Source organism: Aquarana catesbeiana, linkage group LG01 (assembly GCF_042186555.1).
Source record: "Aquarana catesbeiana isolate 2022-GZ linkage group LG01, ASM4218655v1, whole genome shotgun sequence".
In the NCBI taxonomy this organism is placed as follows: Eukaryota; Metazoa; Chordata; class Amphibia; order Anura; family Ranidae; genus Aquarana; species Aquarana catesbeiana.
This window is the reverse complement of record NC_133324.1, coordinates 640,275,534-640,296,249: the sequence shown is the minus strand read 5'-3', so window position 1 is coordinate 640,296,249 and position 20,716 is coordinate 640,275,534. Positions and strand designations below refer to the sequence as shown.

Below are 20,716 nucleotides of genomic sequence, written 5' to 3'. Positions count from 1 at the left end.
CCGTTTATAGTCCCAACGTACGTGTTTTACGTCACCGCGTTTAGAACGATCGGATTTTCCGACAACTTTGTGCGACCGTGTGTAGACAAAACAAGTTTGAGCCAACATCCGTCAGAAAAAATCCTAGGATTTTGTTGTCGGAATGTCCGAACAAAGTCCGACCGTGTGTACGCCCTATTAGAGTTTTCCTTTTCTTTTCTATCACTAGACCTCTTTACCTCATTTAAAGGAGCTGTGCTTTCTTTATTCTGGGCTGTATCTACTGTATATTAGTTTTTCTTGCTATTGTGGAATTTATCAACATATTCTTTAGTTTTATGGGTCCCATCTTAATACCTGTTGGTTAATGGATTTTTTACTATTGTTAATAATTCACTTTGGTACAGGCCTTTCTCCTGGTACTATGGGAATATTGTGCTGGATTGGAGCTGTTTGTCATGTTCCTTTTCCTTTTTGTTCTTTACCTTTTCTTGTTTGATATAGATTGCTCAAAGTCAGTATATGGATCATCTTGGTATCCTTATCATCATTACTAGTCTGGATTAATGACCTTTGATGATTGACACAAGCTTTAGATACATCGGATTACACAATGTCCCTGCCAAATCTGGTCCACCTTTAAATGTTGGAGTTACACTCCCCTGGTAGGTGTATTTGATTTGTATTTGAGAATACAGTTTGTTGCGTTTGTTAATATGTTTCTACTCGAATAAAAACCTCCCCTATTTGCAGTTTTTAACTGGTGTTTGATCTGCCTGTGTGTCTCCCATACCCGCCGGGGGTAGTATTTGGCTCCCTGGTTTGCTGCCTGGGTTTGGATGGTGCATTTCCTAGCTCTGGGTAAGTCTTGGAGCCCTGACCCAGCAATGGGGTATGTTTGATGTATATTATTATGTACTATTTTGTTATATTTTCTTGTTTAGATGCTGCAACTCCCCTCTTTCCTGAGGAAGCAGCTCTATGCTGTGAAACATGTAGAAAAATATCAACTGTGGAACTGTTTCCCATGCGTCTGTGTGCATCAATACTTTTGCTTATTCAGCAAACTGTGATGTACTGGTTATATATGCACCTAATGCATGGGTACAGCATTGTAAACATGTTGATCAAATGTTGTTTTTAACAAATATCTTTTGTGATAAAAACATTTTGATATAAATTTTTAAATTTTAGTTGTGCTATGAAGTCCGTAGGAGGTACAGAGAAAGTTATTTTCCTCAACAATATGTTTCTCTATATACTATATCAGGACGTGGTGCTTTTTAATATTTGGTGTTACTCTGGCACTTGTTAAATTCTTTGACTGTATGGGTGTTTTTATTGCCTCCCAGATTTACCAACAGCAGCATATTCAACTAGTACTCCTTACATGATAGGTTAAATCAGAAATATTAGTAGACAGGACAGAAATAACTCCCCTTTGAGGCCAATTAACTTTAATTTTGCTTTAGTATATTGCCCTATTGGTCTGAATCAAACCAGCTCAGTAACTGGGAAAGAAGGTGGCGCGTACAACTTTCTTACCCATTAAATACATAATCATGCTTTTTATAATGTTACATGCCTAGTTTTATAAGGGAGATTGTATTTCTCATATTGTTCAGACATTTAATGCAATCACTGTTAAGAAGACATGTTGGTAGTACTTTTCCATATATTATTTGCATAAATCTGATGTATTTACAAAACCTAAAGAGCCAGCAAATTAAAATGCAAATGAGCAAGAAAATAACATTCTATTCTCTGAAATATGTGCCCGTTATGAGTGAGTTTTTATAATTCTCATTATGCTGCACAATTTACCCTCATTTGAACTCTACTTGCATATCAGAAAACATAGCAGATGTAGACAATGTTAAAAACAGATCATGCTCTAGAGTTTTTAAACATGAAGGCTTCAAGTTAATAGTCATATAAATACCAGAACATAACATAGGCATTTATTTTTAAAGTAATTTATATAGGTAGATTTGTCCAACAAGATGTGTTACCAGCGCAAAACTCCGTTTTAATAACCCATCAATCTAGTTTGCTGCAATCATGTGGGTCCACCCAAGAAATAGTGGAATGCAATTATAATAAAGAGTGGATTGTGCTAACTTTTGTGTATAATAACAACCAAAATTGTGCAAAGTAAAAAATATTTCTATATTGATCCTATAATGAAGTGTTTTTCTCTGCCATCTATATTTGTATATTGATATTTTTCTCTTTTTTTGGCTTTATATCAAAAACTTATCTTTCCCATATATTATTTTTGATCAAAATGTATCTGGGTGAACTATCTTATAGTGTTACCAATCACTGTATAAAGTGCTAGTGCTAACAAAATATTAAAAAATATATAAGTATATATAAGTGAGAAATAAACTGAAAACTAAAATCATACAATGTGCCAATATTACTTCATTCATAGAATTCCCATATCAATGTATATATGTGCTGCACAGTGCAAGAAAATTTGCAGAATTTTTTATTTATTTTTTTTTTTAAATGTCCCCAACATGTGCACCATAGTACACTAGATGTCCCCAGTGAGTGATCACTCCTGTGCAAAAATAATGCTTTTCTTCAATATAAAGTGCTCCAAATTCACCACTTATTGTGATTTCACCACCACCTGTTGCAATGGCCACTCACCAGATACGGTAGGAATATGCGCCATTGGTTCATTTAGGATAACCACTCCGTTTATAATGGGTCCAATCGCAGCCTGTTCAAGCAGTACAATAGTGCCTCTTGCTCTATATAGTGCTCACAAAAACATGTGGATAGCCATCATGGTTTAGTATGTAACTCTCATTTATTTGAAAAAATTAAAAAACATAGTCAAACTCACATGTTTAGGTGCCCCTAAGCTGGCACCAAGCTAATACAGCGGTGTATGTGGAGAGTGGAGTCTCAATCTGTCCTAGTGTCTCCTGTCTCCTCCAGTGGTTTGCGTTCCAAGCCTCACACCCGTATGATCGGACGCAGTAGGAAAGTCCCCAGCAGCCGCTACGCATTTCGCAATAGGGTTTGCGTCATCAGGAAGCTGCTGTATCTATGCCTGTCCTCTTATTTATATCTCCTTTAATTTTTTGATGCTTGTTAGCTTGTCAAACAATTGGAAATGGCCTTGACACAAAACAGGAAGTGGTTAAGGCGCCATCTTGGATCCTCGGTGCTATACCGGAAGTAGTGTAGCCGCCATCTTGGTTGCTGGAACCCAGGCCCATTTTTCCCTTAATATATATCTATTATGGTGGATTGTCATTTCTGTGTCTCCCCTGGCTACAATCTTTAATTTCCTGTTCTGTGTCATACATATATATTGCTATAAAGGGCACATCTCAACTATCTACCCGGTTCCCCCACATACACAGCTGGATTGCTTTTACAATCTTATAAGTCATGTTTATTTCTTAAAGCTATACATTCATATATCCATTAACGTACTTTGCTAAGTATACAAAAAAAATTTAAAAGGTGTATTAAAAAATGCATATAAATATATATACAAAAAAGTAGTATGAAAATACCGAATTGTCTTGCTCTAATATAAACCGCTTCTGATGAACACAGATCCAGGCACATGAATAAAAAAAAAAAAAATAATAATAATAGAAAATAATAAAAAATAATAAAAAATAAAAAATAAATAAAAATTAAAAAAATAAATAAATAAATAAAAAATAGAAAATAAATACAATAGAAAATAAACTATCTATAACTATAGAACTATCTTGGGCACAAATGACATGAATGTACGTATAGCATGTAATATCATTGTAAATAAATTAGATATTCAGCTGGATGTTATTGCAGTGTTTAGATAGTGAATAGCTAACTTTAGGGTAAAGGGAACACGGGATATAGTTCACATACTGTTTACCATGCTGCATGAGGGATCAAACCCACTCCCATACTGCCAACATATAGTTTTCAGGCCATGTGTACTTGTATTATCAACGGAGGAGCTACAGCAGCATGGGAATGGGCAGAAGAAGAGTCCGGAACTAAATGGACCATGTGATCCCTTTTCAATTGCCATCATTATAGGCCAGTTTGTGTTTTAAACAGTAGAAACAGCTGTAGCATAACATTTCAATGGTCAAAAATGTAGGGATCCATTCACACCTCAGAGAACAGATTTACTGGCATTTTTTAGGGCATTTTTTTAAGCTTTTTTTACAAGCTTTTTAAAGCATTTTAGAAGTGTATTACAAACATTTTACAGCTTCGGGCATTTTTTGCTTATCCAATAGAAAGCACTAGGGGCAGGAAAGGGAGAGGAAATTAGGGATGGGGAGCCGCTATTTGAACAGAAAACGTTCATAAAACGCTCAAGTCAGGCGTTTCTATTGAAATCTATGGGGCCAAAAACACTTGTAATCTGCCATAAAGAAGCTTGTGTACTTTTTTGAGCTTCAGGTGTTTTGCTTCAGGTGACAGAATGCTCAGGTGTGATCAGGGGCCATTGAGATGAATGGGATTTGACTTGATGAGTGTTTTAGAGCTACAAGCTTCAAGCAGAAAATCGCTCAGGTGTGAACGAGGCCTAAAAGGTTTAAGACTCAGTGAAGGCGATTGGCATTTAATCTTCTTTTAGTAGGGAAACATGAAAGCATAAACTAGTTTAACCATATACAAGAAAACAAATAATTAGGACTTTAAGGCTATGCAAATTTCATCTCACAAAATCTGTAATTCATTAAACCTGGCTAAAAAGTCACCAATATAAAAACATAAATACATTATGAGGCTGGTATTGTTTGTCACAGTTATTCTCTTATACCTTTTCCACAATTTTTATTTTTTATCTGATACTTCCACATTTTACATTTCTTCCATTGAAGTGTAGCAACTCTCTAAAATAAAATATTTTAAATGCACCTATATCTTTAAAAGCCCTACAAACATGTAGCTGTAGCCACTTTCTTTGTGACCCGCAGGCCCCATATATGCATAAGATAGCAATTATTTCCATATGCGTTTATTGTTGTCAGTGGTTACAGAAATGGCTTACTACAATCCCCTTTCAGGGTACAGATGCTTGGTGATGAGCTGGTAGCTAAAAAGAGATGCATGTCAGTGAAGCATGTTATGATATCACTTATTGTTTTGACAGGAGTTGCCAGAGGACTTTTCCTTCAAAGTTTCCAGCATTTTATTTCTGAGGCGGGATCATAGTAAGCTTAGTATTAGTGATACCTATGAATGAAATGAATGGACACAACTGTCACTCTAACAACTGAACATCAATAAATAAAACACAGCTGAAATTGCTGCACCCCTCATGGATTCCCAACACATATACTTATTTGTGCGTGTGTGTACTAACACTAAGTTCCATAAAGACAAAATATAAAGAGACCAGTTACACTTGATAACAATGAAAAAAAAAACACTATACAGTATGTCAAGGCAGTATGTCAAGGGGGTGCTGGAATAAAAAAAAAAGAAAATGCTGACACAATACTGGCACAAACTAGATCACTGAAGGGAATATTCTTTATTTTAGCCTATTAATCCTGTCATTAACACACTTGTTGTTATAGGGTGACAACTTTGTTAGAACTACATAACACCTCTCTCTCCTCTCTACAACAGGTGACATGTTCAGTAACACCTTCCTCTCCTCTCCATAACAGGGAATGTGTTGGTAGTCCACAAAATAGCAGGGAATATTGATTATTGATAACATCCCAGAGGCAAAATGCACAGGAAGATTTCTGGGTAGATAAGCAGCTACTATTTTTTTTTTTTGCACTTTTATAATAAAATGCCTTTAAAGGTACTGTATATTTAACAGACCAAAGGGAAACATATAAAAGAAAAAAATGTTAGAAATAGCATACACTGTAGGAAGTAAATTTGCTTTGCTTTGCATTATGCACAATATGTATGTTCTGGTTTATATACTGCAAGATGCATTTCCTGTTTTGCTGTATTGGTTGTTGAATTAATATACTGTACAATGTGTTTTGCAAGAATATGTCAGCAAGGTTTGACATTTTTTTGCCAAAGCTCCTAATCTCAACTCCATAAAAGCCTAGGTGTCCATGTACACATAGGCTTTTAGGATCATATAGGAGCTGCTGCGGTTAGGGGAGGTTCAACCTCCCTCAACGCCCCTCTCCTGAGTGCAGAAAAAATGCGTTCAGGACAGGAACATTTTGACTGCTGTCTGCAAAATGCGGCAAAATCGCAGCAAAATTGCGATCGGCGGTTATAATATAGCCTTAGAGATCTTAGAGAAGCCTTGGAGATCTGTAAATGAATAATCTACAGGTCCCATCTGCCACCATAGCAGATGGACTCAAAGTTCTCAGTGGAACACAATTGTAGTAATCATTGCACTCTTAGTACAGTGACACATCCTCCTTTCCTTTTCTAGCTAAAATACCATACAGAAGGATGGGTAGAGAGCTGGAGGAAGAGTTTGCAGGATCCTGACATTGTACCTGTGATTCACAGATCTTAGATGCAATGCTTCGCACACTATCCATGACAAAAATAGCAAATGCACATTTTTTTTCTTGCAAAAATATGTACATTTATATATATATATATATATATATATATATATATATATATATATATATATATATATCTCTATTAATAAAAGTGACCTTAGCCTTTAAAACATATTTAATATTAACAACACTAGCTTAAACATAAATTTAATTACTAAATGCATTCATGACCTATGTGTATACATTCTTACTTTTTATATCTCTGTTTTCTTCAAACAGGTATTAAAAATAGTTATGTTAACTTCATATATATCTTTATTTTTTTACATACTGACCTTTTAAAATGCTACTCAACAAACAATCAAAGAGATCCCTGCTTGTTCCTAGTTTGCCATGTACCTCATACATATTGGCATCATGGTCTTAGTGATGCAGCCCAGGGGAATGTCACTCACTGTGATGCTGATGACATCAGGCACTGAACCTTATCCATCACTTTCTGCTTGTAAACAGTATTTTACTTAAAGCCCCACTGAGCACTGCATGGGCCAGATAGTCTCCATTCACTTTCTTTTTATTCCAAAATCTTTCCCTTATTTCTGTGAACATCCTTTTTTTTTTTTTTGCAGCTGTGCTTAAGCTATCTAGCTCCTGACTGCTTTATGGAAGTGTAGCTTTACCCTATGTCCTTAAAAGCACAGCACCGCATCAAGGCCATGAGAAGCTCAAGAAATATGAGTAGTGCCCGAATAATTTTATTACAAGATAAGGCAAAGTGCTCGATAACTGTGCCAACACTTAATAACAACTTTGTAGTGCTCAAACTTAAAGAGCATAGATAATACGTAAGTTTGACCTTTAATGCCTCGGCTTGCAGAACAGTTCCAAACCAAATACATCTGTGAACTGAAATCTGCCTATTTTACTGTAATAGGCTTAATACACTTGCTTTTTATTTCCCTGTGATCAGGAATTGTCTCTGGAGACTTTTGACACATTAAGACTGAACTGTACTATCCCTAAAAAGTACTAATGGATTCATATTTATTTGAAGTATTTACCAGTAATCCCCAATGAATTAACATAACTAGCCTTTTAAATCTGAAACTGAATTGACACAGAAAAAGTCTTAAACTTAATTCTCAACATGTCTGTGGTCCTTTTCTAAATACTTTTAAAGACTCTGAGTTTATGGTTGCCAGGTAATAGCTTGAATATTAATGAATCCACTTACTTATTACCTAAGAGCCCATTTTGTAGAGTTTAAGCAATACAGAGTTGGGAAAAAGTCTGATCATAAGAAGCAAGACATTATATCAGTTTTATGCACTTTGTATTCTTTTTAAATCATAAAACATGCAATCTGCATATATCCACTAATTTATTTGAAATCGGATCAGGAATTCTCTGCTGTTGCACTCATCAAAGGGCAGTTGGCATGATATGAGAACGTATTTCACTGTGTGCTATACTGCAGAAGATTTTTATTGTGTTAGCTCTGTTTGCACTAAGAAGAAAAAAAATTACATTTATTATTTTTTTCCCACAGGAGCTTGCAAAGCAGTGCACCCACCATTAATAGATTGAAAGTGTAATGTCAGCCTTCTGCAAAATCGCCCTCCAGATTTTTGCCCATACATCTGTATGGGTTTTTACATAGTTACATAGTAGGTGAGGTTGAAAGAAGACACAAGTTCATCAAGTCCAACCTGTGTGTGTGCTTTTATGTCAGTATTACATTGTATATCACTGTATGTTAAAGTAGTTTAGGTGCTTATCTAATAGTTTTTTGAAATTGTCTATGCTCCCTGCTGAAACCACTGCTTGTGGAAGAGAATTCCACATTCTTACCGCTCTTACAGTAAAAAACCCTCTATGCAGTTTAAGGTTAAACCACTTCTCTTCTAATTTTAGTGAATGGCTACGTGTCTTTTTAATTTCCCATTCGTGGAAAAGTTTTATCTCTATTGCGGGGTCATTATTAAGGTATTTGTTCATTGAAATCATATCCCCTCTCAAGTGTCTCATCTCCAGAGAGAATAAGTTAATTGCTCTTTCCTCATAACTAATGTCATCCAGTCCCTTTATTAGCTTTGTTGCCCTTCTCTGGACCCTCTGCAGCTCCAGCATATTCTTCCTGAGGACTGGTGCCCAGAACTGGACAGCATACTCCAGGTGCGGCCGGACCAGAGTCTTGTAGAGTTGGAGAACTACCCTTTTATCTCTGGGGTTGATCCTCTTTCTAATGCATACCAATATTCTGTTGGCTTTGCTTGCAGCAGCCTGGCATTGCAAGCCATTGCTGACCCTGTCATCTACTAGGACCCCCAGGTCCTTTTCCATCCTCAATTCCCCCAGAGGTTCTCCCCCTAATGAGTAGATTGCATTCATATTTTTGCCACCCATATGCATTATTTTAAATTTTTCTACATTAAATCTAATTTTCCATGTAGTTGCCCACCCCAACAAGGTTTCCACATCCTGCAGAGAAATTATTGCCCTGCTTAGCTTAGTATTGTCCGCAAATACAGAGATCGAGCTGTTTTTCCCATCCTCCAGGTCATTTAGGTCAGTTAGAAAGCTGAAGGAAGTGTCAATCGACTACAAGTACGCTGATCAGTGCACTTGTTATTTACAGATCTCTGTGAATGAAGGATGCAGCCATGCAGGTGGAATTCCTGCCCAGCCATGCTGATATTAAATGTGGCAGTCGCTGCGGGGGAGAGGAACCCCCATTCACTGTCAAGGAGGGCTCTTGGAATGATTGGAATGGAAAGCAGGTGATTAGATACATGGTACACCCTAAACACAGATGAATCATGTAACATGTTTTAAATCTTTATAAATGAATGCATCAATTTCATATGTGAGTGAACCAGATAATTACAAGATAGCACAAAAATCCTGGTAATGATGATCCATATAATCTGTATGTTTCAACTATCCATTTCTGAAGGGGATGTAACTTATTCACACTCACATGGTATTATCCTGAGAATATTTCTCAAGGACACATAGCCTTTTCTGGGCAAGACACAGTGTAAAAAATGTATCACACCTTTATGAGAATGGTATCAATAAATCTTTCTTGGATTTTCGGAAGGAATATAGTATTCCCAATACTGCATATTTTAGAAACCTACAAATACTTCATGCTGCAGCAGCTCAGTTTGGCCTAAATAATGTAAACTTCCAGTATACTTATCTAGAGGACTTGCTAACCCAGCCATGTCATCGTAAATGAATCTCTACATGTTATTCTGCACTACTCCAACCCCAAACTAAAAGGCTTATGCAAACTAAATATCAAAAAAGGATATACCTGAACTGTCAGATGATGTCTGGCAGGAAATTCTGGCCCTACAGGTATCCACAGTAACATACCTAACATATGCAACCCTGTAGATGTTTGTTGGGGTATTTGGAGGACTCTGATTTACCTAATTGCATGAAATTGTTATTATGACTTAACTTTTATGCCAAAAGAGCTATACAAAATTCAATGGAAATCACATGACCTTCCTACCATAGTTCAGTGGGTCTAAGTGGTTAACCACGTAATCCCGATATATATATATATATATATATATATATATATATATATATATATATATGTAACATATGAGGGTCCGGGAAGTCCCCCAAAAATTCTGGTATCCCTGGCTAAAATTGCAATTCACTATACCACTTGATTAACTTGTTAAATCATCTATGAATGTATAGGGGGGATTTAAAATGATACTCGAGCTTTATACAGCTGATTAAACTTTATGGATTGATTTGTGATGATTAATGTGATTGTTTAATATTTTATTGTGTGGAACTACAGCATTAAGTGGATACAGGTTAAATGTTGTGTTCTTTTTATACATTTGTTGTATACATTTTTTTATACTCATGTAAAACAATAAAACTTCCATTTAAAAAAAATGAAGAGAACGTGCCTGATAATTTACCGCATATGCAAAATTTAGCTATTGTGCTTTAGAAAACTGCACAGTAAAAAATATAATCTGCAGAACTTTTTCTGACACAAAATAACTGGGCCGCAATATATTTTCTAATATGGATTAAACCTTAGAGGTCTTTCCATTAAATCAGCTTGTAAGCTTGATAAGCGATTAGAACTGAGTAGTCTACAAGTCCATGTAGGTAGGTGCATAAGGCACTGTAGGTGGTTGGGGAGCAGCTTCCAGATCATGAGTATAGGAGTAGTGGAGAATATTAGCCATATAACAGGCAGAGTAAGGTATGGTCACTTTTGTGACTATAGGCAATATTATTATTTGCCAAAGCTGCAGTTCTGAAATCTGATTCTTAAAAGATGTCTTCACACACTTCAAATGTATAACGTATATTCTCAATAGTAGGAAACTGGGAAACTATAGTCAAAACAAATAGCAACAAGTGTACAACCAAGAAAGCAATAAAAAATAATTTTGCATGAAAACATTTTTAAAAATAAAACAACCATGCACTTTACATAGCCCGGTTCACATTGCTGAGAAAAACAGCCATGCAAAATCCAAGGCACAACTGTATAGTTGTTAGACGGATTGTTTCTACACACATCCTGCACACTTTTTTATTTTGCAGGCCAGAATCTATAATACGTCCATATTAAACAAGGCCATACAACATCAGACTAGACTCCAACAAGTAACTGCTACAGAATTGTTACCCCATGTACAAAACAATGAAATAACTATCTTATGCTTTCCATCAGCTACACAAAGTTGTGACTAGAATGTCATAATCACAGGGCAACTTAACTCTTTACAAAATAAAATGAAAAGCAGGCAGTAATAGTAATACCTACATTCATCAAAGCCATATCTTGGGACATCAGTGCAACGAAGCAGACCACTATCCACCAGCACTGAAAGGGTTTTTGAAAAGTCATTATCATTTTTGAGGCTGTATGAGCCAGAGTCAGTAGTTTGGAGGGCTTGAACAAATGCACCCCTCCTAACAAAGTACAGTTGTGCAGTCTCTTCCAACTCTTAAAGCTCAACTCTGGGCACAAGACAAAATGTCGTGCTGGGGCTGACTGTATGTTCTCTTCCGCTCCCCTAGACCTAACGATAATTTAACTATTGTAGTAATGGAGGCCCTACTGCAAGTGCTTTAAAGATGGACTTGGGACTGGCTAAAAATAATTAATTTTGCCACCGTTCCTCCTCACCATACCATTTGAAGAATATGCTGCTCATTTTTCAAGGGAAAGATCTTTTACAGAGTATCACCTATCTTAACCTGCAATGCCGCAACAGCTGACCTTTTTCCCTCCAGCACAAAAATGTGTTTGGGTTACATTGATGGGAGGAGTGGCAATACAACCAGCAAGAAAAATGGCTTCTGAGAAATGATCATGACAAGCAGGACCAGCAAGGAGGGACACACCCTGGATTAACTAAGTAATACTCTGAAAGATCTGAAGGATCATCCCATAGAAAAAAAGAACAGTAAATTCTTCATCTGCTGGGATGGAGGCCTTTTTCTTAGATCAGCTAGGTTTTACAATTTAATAACCATGTATAAAAGAATTAAGAAATGACGGAGCTTTATTAGGTACATACAAGCATAGATAAGGATGGACTAGTGAAAACATGACAAGTAAGATTGTACTAAAAATGATACTTGTGACTTCCTGCCAATTTCCTATAACAATCACATATATCATATTGAACCACCCACTTCAATCCAAGGTCCCATTTTCAGCAAACTATTGCATCAGCTCAATGTGTAGATGATTATGATTTTAAAGCTCAGCTCTTTATTTACTGTTATAGACAATACAGCCAGGACAAAAGGATGATAGCATAAAGCCAGGTAATTAGATATCAGTTTTGGGTGGACTGACAGACTTTAAGGTAATGAGCATCAGCATCATTTATCTCTTCTATATTGTCATGGCACATAAAAGGAAGCATGACAAATCAACATTTATCATTTAGCAGGTCAAATTTATTAGAACTTATGGGAAATGTGTTATTTGTAGTGCTTAGCTTACCTTACGGGCACTTCTGCCAAGTTCTTCACCATAATTTGTACCCAGAATTTCAAAGTGGATATTTGGATTATCACCAAGTTCGTCAAATTCCAAAATTCCGGTCAGTCCATTTATTGTCCCCTGTCAAAAGAAAAAGTCAGTAGTGCATAAGATCCATGTCAAAAGTGTTGTACACTTTCAGTGTAAAGCTAGTCACTCTTTTCAATTGCTACAATTTCCTTATGCTTCAGCATTACCTATATATCATGAGGTTACACCTGATTGCTGATAAACTGAGTGAATTACTTGTTTATTTAGTGCAGGTTTTCATATGGAACCAACAATTTGTGCAGTGCTTTAAATACTGAACATTTACTTCAGTCACTGCCTTCTAAGAGCTTACAATGCAAATATATTCACTACTGTTGTAATTTGGTGTAAACCCGCTGGTGCAACTTTACATGCAATAAAATTATAGTGCTTATCCAGTCAATTTTTTTTTTTTTTTAGAGTGGGGATGAATTTAAGCACCTGTGGAGATTTTACTTCTATACAGATCCCCGTTACAGAAATTCTTATAACTTCCTGTTCTGGTGACAATACTTTTTCCAGGCATGATGTGTTGTTACATCTTCAACAGCATAGACAGAAAGATAGCTTCTTTATTTTATTTTCCACAACTTTCTGTCTTATAAAACTGGTATCGCCACAACAAAAAAAGAAAAGAAATAATTTTTAACAGATCCCTGAGTATCAGTAAAAATCCGAGAGTTTTTTTTTTAATTCTTCCAATCTATGCTAAATCTAAAAAAAATATCAGCTCTGTAGTTACTACTTCTAACATGCTTTTGTTAACCTGTTTTGGTACCTTCATTTATTAGCTGCCTCTTCCTGCTTTAAAAATATTGAAGCAAAAAACAACATGCATGTAGTAAAAATACTTTACATTGCTTTTTTAATTTTATAAATGTATTAATGTTGTGTGTTAAATGTGAGACCAGGCAAGTACAGAACATATGTGCATACACTGCTTTCAGGGGAACAATGTATATCAAAAGCCCATGTTTGTTAGCTCTAAGATTTATTCAGAAAGAAGATTTATTGTAAAGAATAAGCCATAATATTTAAAATTTTATAGTTCCAAAAAAAAAGAACTGGAGTCTCATTTGCTTTTATAAGTACCTAAAAAGTTCAGGCCACCACAATGCCATACATAGTAAATAAAATAAAAAGCAAAATAAAATGATCATATTTTTTTTTTATTTATTTCAACTACCATTTGTACTTAGTGTACAGAAAAAAGCCTGTTGTATTGAAATTAAAGTTTTCAAGTTGCCAAATATCCACTGTGTACCTAACTCCCAGTTTAAGCTGGCAAAACAGTGCCTCTGCTGTACTTAAAACCCAACCATTGTTGCTAGCCTTCCTACTGGACTACAGATATCTGGCTATCCCCATTCTTCTGTGTCCTACTGCAGAAGGATGCATACATTTATTTATTTCCAACAAAACAATGTTGCTGCCTTGAGTACCAAAAGCCTTCTGATACACAGAAAATAGGGAAAGGAATATTTTTGGAAACCTATTTTTTGAACTGAACTCACTACAACTTGCCCTGCAAGATTTTTTTTAAGACTGGAGATTATTTTATAGGATATAAAAAGAACTGTTTCTCACTACAGGAACAAAGTAACATTCAAAATAAAGCTGGGACATGCTCTAGAGGGGGAGATGTAGGCTTGAGGTTAAATGTGGGTAAGGCTTTTGACATACTCTCCACAAAGTAGATATACATTGTTTAATGAAGAGCTTCTATTTTTAAGAAATGTCGATACTGTGGAACATCTGTTAGGTATTTATTACCATAGCTAGATTTTGCTGTATACTGAATTTGCAGCAAGTTTGTACTTTATCTTATTAGGCATAAATGAGAACGGGAGCTCCACTTCAGCATTCATTTGGCCAATAATGTAAATATATTCCATGTAAATTTTCTGAGAAAAATGTTCTTGGCAATTGAACTTGTTTGTCTTTCCAGTTTTAATCTAGGTAATAAATATTTAGACTATATTGCTCAATCAATGAAAACATTATCTGTATTTGTGTAAATATGGTAAATGATATGCGCATTAGTACAAGCAAATACTGGAAGCTAAAATTACAATTTTTCCACTTAATTTGGGGCAGAATTAAAATGATGATTTAAACACTTGTGCCTCATGCTATTAGAAGTGTTAGCAAATACAAATGCAGAGTAAAAGTGATAACTGAAAGGCATTTATTCCATTTAAGATACATTGTTTCATTTAAAGTAGCCATTAAATGAACATATTAAACATTCTTCTGCATGAATAGAAGATGCTGCATTATTATTCATTTAAATTTAATGTGTTTAACTTACGGGGCAACTGCATTTAAATTAAGTAAGGGAGAATTACTGGAAATGTACATTAGTTTAGTGTGTAGGTTAAAGCCCAACTGACGTCACAGACATAGATATACAGTCTGAAAGACATTAAAGAAACACGTTTGTATAGTCTTATTTCTACTTTCCTGTTACAGTAGCTGTGCAGGGTGTCTAACTATAACTGTGTAGCGCAAAAGGAACCAGAATCACAGCTACTGTACTTGGTGATCAGCACTCAGTAACAGAACTGATACACTGCATAGCTTCCTCTGCAGTACAGGTCTGTGAAAGGAAACTTGTGATGAAAGGTGGAGTGTAAGAGCAAGAAGCAGCATTTTTACTAAGAAAAAAGGGATATTTTAAAGTATATGTTAACCCTCACCTTGCAAAACAACCTGTTCAGTTTGAAATAGAAATGAAATACAAAACGTGTGTGTATATATATATATATCTATATATATAGATATATATATATAGATATATATATATCTATATATATAGATATACATATATCTATATATATAGATATATATATCTATATATATAGATATATATATATATCTATATATATACAGGCATACCCCACTTTTAATTTAAGTACACAATGGGGTTTATTTACTAAAGCTGGAAACTGCAAAATCAGGCTCACTTCTGCATAGAAACCAATGAGCTTACAGGTTTTATTACCAAAGCTTAATTGATCAAGCTGGGGTTAGAAGCTCATTGGTTTATATGCAGAAATGAGCCTGATTTTGCACTTTCCAGCTTTAGTAAATAAACCCCACTGTGTATTTATAAGTGGGGTATGCCTATATATATACACTATATTACCAAAAGTATTGGATGCCTGCCTTTACACGCACATGAACTTTAATGGCATCCCAGTCTTAGTCCGTAGGGTTCAATATTGAGTTGGCCCACCCTTTGCAGTTATAATAGCTTCAATTCTTCTGGGAAGGCTGTCCACAAGGTTTAGGAGTGTGTCTATGAGAATGTTTGGCCATTCTTCCAGAAGCACATTTGTGAGGTCAGGGACTGATGTAGACAAGAAGGCCTGGCTCGCAGTCTCCATGCTCATTCATCCCAAAGGTGTTCTATCGGGTTGAGGTCAGGACTCTGTGCAGGCCAGTCAAGTTCCTCCACCCCAAACTCACTCATCCATGTCTTTATTGACCTTGTTTTTGCACTGGTGCACAGTCATTTTGAACAGGAAAGGACCTTCCCCAAACTGTTACAACAACCGTTGTCCAAAATGGTTTGGTATGCTGACACCTTAAGAGTTCCCTTCACTGGAACTAGGGGACCAAGCCCAACTGCTGAAAAACAACCCTACACCATAATCCCCCCTCCACCAAATGATTTGGACCATGGATGAGCGAGTTTGGCCTCAACCCGATAGAACACCTTTGGGATGAATTTGAGCAGAGACTGCATGCCAGGCCTTCTTGTCCACATCAGTGCCTGACCTCACAAATGCGCTTCTGGAAGAATGGTCAAACATTCTTATAGACACACTCCTAAACCTTCTAAACCTAAGACTGGGGTGCCAATAAAAATCATGTGCGTGTAAAGGCAAGCATCCCAATACTTTTGGTAATATAGTATACAGTATATATATATATGTATGTATATATGTATGTATATATATCTATAGATATATATCTATAGATATATATATATAGATATATATATCTATATCTATAGATATATATATATCTATAGATATAGATATATATATCTATATATATATATATAGATATATATATACATACACTGGAGATAAAAATTTGAGAACAATTTATGAACACTTGACTTTTTTCAGAAATAATGTAATCTTCATTGCTCAACATCTGATGGAATTTTTGTTGTGGCTATAGCATGCTAAAATTACAATGTTTTTCAAAATAACCAAGGCAGTTCAGCAAAATAAAAAAAACTTTATTTTGTAGAAGACACGATGATCAAAAAATGATCTTCCACAGTTCGGTGACTGTAGTGGGTTTCTTGCCCATAACTTTGTCACCATGGATTTTCCAGAGGTTTTCTGTTGGGTTTAGATCAGGACTCTGGGCTGGCCATTTCATTTTTTCAATGTTTTCAGCTTCAAGGAACTGCTTTACCTGTTTTGCTGTATGACAGGGGGCATTGCCGTGCATGAAAATTGCTGGCTGATTGGGTGATGAAAGCAGGCAAGGAACCACATGTTGTCCCAATATGACGGTTCCCCCGCCACCTTTCACTGACTTCTTTACACACTTTGGGTTCAGTCTTTTTCCAGTTTGATGATGAACATAATGTTTCCCATCGGACCCAAAGAAATTAAACTTGCTTTTATCAATAAAGTTGACTTTGGACTCGTTTTCCTCTGTCCACACGACATGCTCCTCGGCAAAGGTTAGTCTAGCCTTTTGATTCTTTCTGCTAATGAGAGGTTTGGTCACTGCTGCAGAGTGGGCTTTCAGTCCAAATTCTCTAAAATGGCAAGACACTGTATGATGAGACAGATCCTTACTCTGTTCAGCTCTGAACTGGCGAGAAACTGCAGTTGCAGTGTTGAACCAATTGCCCATTGAGATTCTCCACAATATCCTGTTTTCTCTTGCATTTGTCTTTCATGGATGACCAGACTTGTTGGGGGACTTGAATTAGTTTGTGATGTTGTAAAGATGCAATATCCCAGACACCACAGATTTAGAACGTCAAACTTGCTATGGCTGAAAGGGGCAGTCACTTTAGAACATCTAACCATCTTGCAAAGTCAGTGAAAACTGTAAAGTTAGGCTGCCAGTTAAATAGGGTTTGTCAGATAATTAAAGAAATTAGCACAAGGTGCCAGATTAACAGCAATAACTGAGAGGCATCTAAGAGTGTTCTCTAATTTTGATCAATGCTTAACAAAACTGCTCTTTTACACCTGTTTAGAGAATTTCAAATAGGACTAAGCAGTGACCTTGAAATTTAGAAAATTGTAGGTTGTTCTCTAATTTTGATCTCCTGTGTGTATATATATATATATATATATATATATATATATATATATATATATATATATATATATATATACAGTGCCTTGCAAAAGTATTCAACCCCCTTCGGCATTTTTCTTGTTTTAATGCCTCACAACCTGGAATTAACATGGACTTTGAAGATGTTTTTTTTTTTTATTGTGAAGCAAACAACAAATAGAACAAAATAACAGAAAAAGTCAATGTGCATAACTTTTCACTCCCCTAAAGTCAATACTTTGTAGAGCCACCTTTTGCGGCTATCACAGCTCCAAGTCACTTTGGATAAGTCTCTATGAGCTTGCCACATCTTACCACTGGTATTTTTGCCCATTCTTCCTTGTAAAACTGCTCCAGCTCCTTCAAGTTGGATGGTTTGCGCTTGTGAACAGCAATCTTTAACTCTGACCACAGATTTTCTATTAGATTGAGGTCTGAGCTTTGACTAGGCCTTTCCAACACATTTACATGTTTCCCCTTAAACCACTCAAGTGTTGATTGAGCAGTGTGTTTGGGGTCATTGTCCTGCTGGAAGGTGAACCTCTGTCCTAGCCTCAAATCACACACCATCTTTCCCTCAACTCTGACCAGTTTCCCAGTCCCGACCGCTGAAAAACATCCCCACAGCATGATGCTGCCACCACCATGTTTTACTGTGGGATGGTGTTCTTTGGGTGATGTGATGTGTTGGGTTTGTGCAAGACATAGCGTTTTCTTAGATGGCCAAACAGTTCAATTTTAGTCTCATCAGACCAGAGCACTTTCCTCCATACATTTTGAGAGTCTCCCACATGCCTTTTCCCAAACTCAAAACATGCCATTTTGTTTTTTGCTGAAGGTAATGGCTTTCTTCAGGCCACTCTGCCATAAAGCCCAACTCTATGGAGCGTATGGCTTATTGTCATCCTATGTACAGATACTCCAGTCTCTACTGTGGAACTCTGCAGCTCCTTCAGGGTTACCTTAGGTCTCTGTGCTGCCTCTCTGATTAATGCCCTCCTTGCCCAGTCCGTGAATTTTGGTGTGCGGCCGTCTCTTGACAAGTTTGCTGCTGTGCCATGTTCTTTCTATTTGGTTATGATAGATTTGATGGTGCTCCTAGGGATCATCAAAGATTTGGATATTTTTTATAACCTAACCCTGACTTGCACTTCTCAACAACATTGTCCCTTACTTGTTTGGAGAGTTCCTTGGTATTCATGGCAGTGTTTGGTTGGTGGTGCCTCTTGCTTAGGTGTTGCAGCCTCTGGGGCCTTTCAAAAAGGTGTGTATATGTAATGACAGATCATGTGACACTTAGATTGCACACAGGTGGACATCATTTCACTAATTATGTGACTTCTGAAGGTAATTAGTTGCACCAGAGCTTTTTATGGGCTTCATAACAAGGGGTTGAATACATACGCACATGCCAATTATCATTTTTTTTTATTTCTGAAAAATAGTTTTATGTGTATATTTTCTAATTTTCCTTCACCAACTTAGACTATTGTGTTCTGATCCATCAGATATAATTTAGATTAAAAAAACATTGAACCAAAGGCTGTAATGTAACAAAATAGGTAAAAAGCCAAGGGGGTGAATACTTTTGCAAGGCACTGTAAATATATATATATATATATATATATATATATATATATATATATATATCATTATAAATAGGGATGAGCCGAACACCCCCCTGTTCGGTTCGCACCAGAACATGCAACGGTTCCTAAATAACGGGGAGCGGGGCCACCCGGTGACCCCTCCCCCCTCCGACGCACGGTGACTTGACGGGACTTTCCTGTGACGTCACGGGGAATGCCACAGGGAAGTCCCGTTATGTCCCGTGCGTCAGAGGGGGGCGGGGTCACCAGGTGGCCCCTATCCCCTCATTATTTAAGAACCGTTAGAAGAGGAGACGCGTCACACAGCGGGAGCCTCCCTCCATGCCAGCAAGGATGTGAAGCGGCCCGGAGAAGAAGATGAAGAAGAGAAGAAGAGAAGAAGAGAAGAAGATGAAGAAGAGAAGAAGATGAAGAGAAGAGCGGGAGCCTCCCCCCATGCCATGGGTGCGGAGTGGCCCGAGGAGAAGAAGATAGAAGACGCCGCAGAGGAGATGCTGGACGAGAACACCGGAGGAAGAACCAGAAGAGCCAGAAGAACCAGAAGAAGAAGAAGATGAAGGAAGATAGAAGAAAGAAGAAGCATTTAAATAAAGGAATTGTCAAAAACTGTCTCTTGTCATTTTTAACATTTTTGACAGTTTTTTAGTGAAATGGTAGGGGTACTTTTGTACCCTCTTACCACTTCACACAGGGGGGGGGCCGGGATCTGGGGGTCCCCTTGTTAAAGGGGGCTTCCAGATTCCGATAAGCCCCCCACCCACAGACCCCCACAACCACCGGCCAGGGTTGTGGAGATGAAGCCCTTGTCCTCATCAACATGGGGGCAAGGTGTTTTGGGGGGCTACCCCAAAGCACCCTCCCAATGTTGAGGGCATGTGGCCTGGTATGGTTCAGGAGGGGGGGCGCTCTCTCGTCCCCCCTATTTTCCTGCGGCCTGCCAGGTTGCATGCTCGGATAAGGGTCTGGTATGGATTTTTGGGGGGACCCCACGCCCTTTTCTTTCTTAATGTTGGTGCAGGGTTCCCCTTAAAATCCATACCAGACCTGAAGGGTCTGGTATGAAATTTAGGGGGACCCCCACGTCATTTTTTTTTTAAATTTTGGCCGGGGTTCCCCTTAATATCCATACCAGACCTGAAGGGCCTGGTATGGAATTTAAGGGGACCCCCACGTCATTTTTTTTTAAATTTTGGTTTGGGGTTCCCCTGTGGGGAATTCCCATGCCATTTTTATCAATGAACTTT

At 37.1% G+C, this 20,716-nt stretch overlaps 1 protein-coding gene across 2 annotated transcripts in view; it reads right to left on the bottom strand.

Annotated features, from left to right (window-relative positions):
- GRID2 (glutamate ionotropic receptor delta type subunit 2) overlaps positions 1 to 20,716 on the bottom strand; it is a 1,754,345-nt gene that overhangs the window by 626,129 nt on the left and 1,107,500 nt on the right. For both annotated transcript variants that reach the window (XR_012236183.1, XM_073601045.1), the window contains exon 8: positions 12,472 to 12,591. Coding sequence is in view for 1 of the 2 variants with exons in the window: in XM_073601045.1 (XP_073457146.1) it covers positions 12,472 to 12,591 (120 nt within the window). In the remaining variant the exon portion in view is untranslated. The remainder of the gene's footprint in view (positions 1 to 12,471; positions 12,592 to 20,716) is intronic.